We start from the raw sequence: 5,182 nt of genomic DNA on the forward strand, positions 1-5,182 counted from the left end.
TATTTGGTTAACACTTATTTGTTCTACAATATTGATAATACCTATTAAAGCTCAAAACTTTAGGATTGAGAAGTTATTGTCAGTGGAATTTTGCTTTAGATGGACTTTGCTTTTGATCTACCTAAAATAGAGATATGAAATATAAAAAAAAGCTTAAGACTTCTATTTTCAATTGCCTGAAAAAATCTAAATATTTGTTTAGGCAGTTAAGTGACCCTTATCACTCTATCTATCATTTGTCCAAGTGGTGATTTTAATAACGATGATTTAATCATTTAATCCTAATCTATCCAGAAATATCCAAAGCGTCGCTTTACGAACGTTATTTTCAAATTTATTAGAGTTGTTAATTAAGAGTTGTTAGGCTTTTTAATGCGTTTTCTTAATTTCTTTATTGTTTGTTTACTGTATTCATTTTTTCTTTCCTTTTTTTTGACAAACTAACAATGGATCTCGAGGCATACCTGCACCCAGTGCACTTAACTTCATGGAAAAATTAAAGCATTCTTCTAGGCAGTTGTGACATAAAGTAAATTTTATTTGGTTAACACTAATTTATGCTACAATATTGATAATAGCTATTATTGAAGCTCTAAACTCTAGGATTGAGAAGTTATTGTCAGTTGAATTTTGCTTTAGCTGGACTTTGCTTTTGATCTACTAAAAATAGAGATATAAAATTTAAAAAAAAATTATGCAAAAGACTTCTATTTTCAATTGCCTGAAAAAACTTAAATATTTGTTTAGGCAGTTAAGTGACACTTATCACTCTCTTTTCTCTATCTGTCATTTGTCGAAGTGGTGATTTTAATACCGATGACTTAATCATTTAATCACAAGCTACCCAGAAATATCCAAAGCGTCGCCTTGCGAACGTTATTTTCAAATTTGTTATAGTTTTGATTTAACATTTGTTGGGCTTCTTCATGCGTTTTCTTAATTTCTTTATTGTTTGCTTACTGTATTAATTTTTTCTTTCCTTTTTTTTTGGCAAACTAACAATGGATCTCGAGGCATACCTGCACCCAGTGCACTTAACTTCCTGGAAAAATGAAAGCATTCTTCCAGGGAGTTGTGAAATTAAGTAAACTTTATTTGATTAACACTTATTTCTTCTACAATATTGATAATAGCTATTGAAGCTCTAAACTCTAGGATTTAGAAGTTATTGTCACCTGAATTTTGCTTCAGCTGAACTTTGCTGTGTTAAGCTCAAGGTTTTGGTTTAATAACTTTTGATCTACTAAAAATAGAGATAAGAAATTAAGAAAAAATTTGCTAAAGACTTCTATTTTTAACTGCCTGGAAAAATTTAAATATTTGTTTAGGCAGTTGAGTGATAGTTATCACTCTCTTTTCTCTATCTATCATTTGTCCGAGTGGTGATTTTAATAACGATGATTTAATCATTTAATCCTAATCTATCCAGAAATATCTAAAGCGTCGATTTGCGAACGTTATTTTTAAATTTGTTATAGTTTTTATTTAACATTTGTTGGGCTTCTTCATGCTTTTCCTTAATTTCTTTATTGTTTGTTTACTGTATTAATTTTTTCTTCCCTTTTTTTTGGCAAACTAACTATGGATCTCGAGGCATACATGCACCCAGTTTACTTAACTTCCTGATAAAATTAAAGCATTCTTCCAGGCAGTTGTGACATAAAGTAAACTTTATTTGGTTAACACTAATTTGTTCTACAATATTGATAATAGCTACTGAAGCTCTAAACTTTCAGATTGAGAAGTTATTGTTTGTTGAATTTTGCTTTAGCTGGACTTTGCTTTTGATCTACTAAAAATAGAGATATGAAATAAAAAAAATGTATGCTAAAGACTTCTATTCTTAACTGCCTGGAAAAATTTAAATATTTGTCTAGGCAGTTGAGTGACAGTTAACACTCTCTTTTCTTTATCTATCATTTGTGCAAGTGGTGATTTTATTAATGATGATTTAATAACTTAATCCTAAGCTATCCAAAAATATCCAAAGCGTCGCTTTGCGAACGTTATTTTTAAATTTATTAGAGTTTTTACTTAAAAGTTGTTAGGCTCATTCATGCGTTTCCTTAATTTCTTTATTATTTGTTTACTGTATTAATTTTTTCTTCCCTTGTTTTTTGGCAAACTAACAATGGATCTTAAGACTTATATGCACCCAGTGGCACTTAACTTCCTGGAAAAATTAAAGCATTCTTCCAGGCAGTTGTGACATGAAGTAAACTTTATTTGGTTAACACTAATTTGTTCTACAATATTGATAATAGCTACTGAACTTTTTAACTCTAGGACTGAAAAGTTATTGTCAGTTGAATTTTGCTTCGACTGGACTTTGCTGTCTTAATCTCAAGGTTTTTGTTTGATAACTTTTAATCTACCAAAAATAGACATAGGAAATAAATTTTTTTTTCACTAAAGACTTTGGAAAATTTAAATACTTGTTTCAATAGGCAGTTGATTGACAGTTATCGCTCTCTTTTCTCTATCTATCATTTGTCCAAGTGGTGATTTTAATACCGATGACTTAATCATTTAATCACAAGCTGGCCAGAAATAGCCAAAGCGTCGCTATGCGAATGTGATTTTTAAATTTAATATAGTATTTTTATTGAACATTTGTTAGGCTTCTTCATGCGTCTCCTTAATTTCTTTATTGTTTGTTTACTGTATTAATTTTTTCTTTCCTTTTTTTGTGCAAACTAAGTATGTTTGCTCTTTATCATCTTGAGCATCTTATTTAATCATCATTACAGTTCAAGATTCAAGATCCTTAAGACTGGAATTAAACATTTGATAAATATTATTAAAAGTGCTGCCATACCTAAACTAGTTCTAGCAGGCTAATTCGAAAAAACAGCTTTCATTATATTTTGTTGCGCATTAAAAAAAAACGAATTGAAATTTCTCCTAATCATCTCCTGGTAATCAAGTATTAAACAGGGTGAATTTAAAGGATTCCTATTGGACTGGTTTTTAAAAAAAGTCTGTCAAAACACATATATACTCCATGAAGATAAAAATAAACCAGGACTACTTTTAAACGCCAGAAACAAGAATGTATGACACTTACAGCGTGTTACAACACAAATATACTTGGCATCCTTTTAAGCTTAAAATCGAAAAACCTTCTACTACAGTCTGAATAGTAGCTTTTATTAGAAAAATATGAAAAATGTCTCAATACATGTTTAGTCACTATCGACCTCTTTATAGTCTAAAATCAAGGCTGCTAGATCTTCCCTTGCATCCCCAAATTCCGCCTCTTCCATTCCCTCGCCAACATAATGATGCACAAAGGCGCGTTTCCTATACATCAAGTCGAACTTTCTTAATATTCGTTCCCAGGGTTCTCGAATTGCCGTCGTATTGGAAAGCATCGTAACTGCTCTAGTCACTGCTGCCAAATCACCTGAATGGAATAATGAAAAAATTTCAATAACTTATCTGTGTAGCGATGTGCACTATGAATTTCCCAACAAACCTCCTGGTACTGTAGCGGGTGGCATATAGTTTATTCCAATTTTAAACCCAGTAGGTGACCAATCCACAAACTGAATAGATCTTTTGCTTTTAATACTATTTATGGCATTGTTTACGTCTGTAGGGGGCACATCTCCCCGAAACAAAAGGCAACAAGACATGTACTTGCCCTGCCTGGGATCACATTTCACCATTTGATTAGCTGGTTCAAAACAAGAGTTCGTTAACTGTGCCACTGATAGCTGCTCGTGCATAGCTTTATTAGCTGGGACAAACGGGGCATAGGTTATAAGAGGAAAATGGATTCTAGGGTAGGGCACCAGATTGGTTTGAAACTCTTCCAGACTAACATTTACGGAGCCTTCGAATCTTAAGGAAGCGGTCACTGCAGATACAACTTGTCCTGAAACAGCTATAGCTAAAAAGAATCTTAATGAAGCATTAAATGCTCATACCTAACAGTCTATTAGGGTTCGTATAGGTAGGCCTGGGGACGTCTAACTTCCGATCTAAAATATCATATACAGCTTCATTATCCATAACGAAGCAAACATCCTCCAATTCAATACTGCCATGAGTAGTAAGCACAGCATTGTATGGCTCGACAACGATGGGAGAGATACGGGGAGCCGGATAAACGGCGAAATCTAAAACGCTTTTTTTTCTATAGTCACTTTTTAAACCTTCCAAGAAGGAGGTGGTGAATCCAGATCCGGTTCCACCCCCAAAAGCTCTGAAGATGATAAAACCTTGAAGAGAGTGGCACTCATCGGCGGCCAGTCGAGTTCTATCCAACGCGAGATCCAGCATTTCATGACCGATGGTGTATCGTCCTCTGGCATAGTTATTTGCGGCATCTTCTTTACCTGTAGTAAGTTATACTTTAGAAAAAATAGGCAAAGAGTGTTGCTCTCTACCAGTAAGTAAGCTTTCCGGATGAAACAAATGCCTATAATAATTCGTCCTGATCTCGTCTATAGGTGTGGGCTCTAAATCGATCATGACAACCCTCGGCACCGCTTTACCCGCCGACGAAATACTGAAAAATGCATCGGAGCTATGGTCGTCGGTGTCGTATCCCTGATAAAACTTTCCGTCCACCTGAATTCCGTGTTCCAGACAATACAGTTCCCAGCAAGCGCTCGCGATCTGGACCCCTGCCTGTCCGATATGAATCTGAATGATTTCCCGTTTGCTCATTGGGTCATGATAGTTTTACTCGAAATTTTGATGATTGCGCGGATGAGGTTTTTACGATAAGGGTCTTTTTTAGTTCATTTTCTTGTGTTATTTTTTTTAAATGGGAAAACTTGAATTTTGATTTTTATGCATTTGTGAGTGACAGAAGCTTGATTAGTTGATAGATGTGACAGTAATCGATTCGAGGGAGTTCCGGGGGTAAAGAAAGAAAGAAAGAAAATGTGCTATATTACGTAAGAATAATCTTGTGTACAAGCATCCTACAAGCTAAAAAAACAAAACACAAATACAATTTCAAAAATTGACAAAACAATGAACAAAATTAAACACAAGAAGACAAAACTTTTTGAACATACTTAAATTAAAGATAACTAAATAAAACAATCAATTACTAAGTAAAGGTAAACTTGTTGACAAAACTAGAGAAGAAAAAAGGAAAAAAAGAAAACTTTCCAACATGTCCAAGGTTAAAACCTATCATTAAAAAAGTCATCCAGGTTATAAT

At 33.6% G+C, this 5,182-nt stretch overlaps 1 protein-coding gene across 1 annotated transcript; it reads right to left on the bottom strand.

Moving 5' to 3' along the window:
- Positions 1 to 3,129: 3,129 nt before the first annotated feature.
- Positions 3,130 to 4,848, bottom strand: LOC126745034 (tubulin alpha chain-like). The gene is made up of 4 exons (XM_050452682.1): positions 4,395 to 4,848; positions 3,933 to 4,343; positions 3,479 to 3,880; positions 3,130 to 3,406 (listed from the first exon to the last, which is right to left on the bottom strand). The coding sequence occupies exons 1-4, from the start codon at positions 4,675 to 4,677 to the stop codon at positions 3,186 to 3,188; spliced, it is 1,317 nt and encodes a 438-aa protein (XP_050308639.1). The 5' UTR covers positions 4,678 to 4,848; the 3' UTR covers positions 3,130 to 3,185.
- Positions 4,849 to 5,182: the final 334 nt, after the last annotated feature.

Source organism: Anthonomus grandis, chromosome 15 (genome assembly GCF_022605725.1).
Source record: "Anthonomus grandis grandis chromosome 15, icAntGran1.3, whole genome shotgun sequence".
Lineage (NCBI taxonomy): Eukaryota > Metazoa > Arthropoda > Insecta > Coleoptera > Curculionidae > Anthonomus > Anthonomus grandis.

Coding starts and splice junctions, on each gene's coding strand:
- LOC126745034 (XM_050452682.1), bottom strand. CDS start 4,677: ATGAGCAAACGGGAAATCATTCAGATTCATATCGGACAGGCAGGGGTC. Junction 4,344..4,394: donor TCCGGAAAGCTTACTTACTG/GTAGAGAGCAAC, acceptor AACTTACTACAG/GTAAAGAAGATGCCGCAAAT. Junction 3,881..3,932: donor GAACCCTAATAGACTGTTAG/GTATGAGCATTT, acceptor TAGCTGTTTCAG/GACAAGTTGTATCTGCAGTG.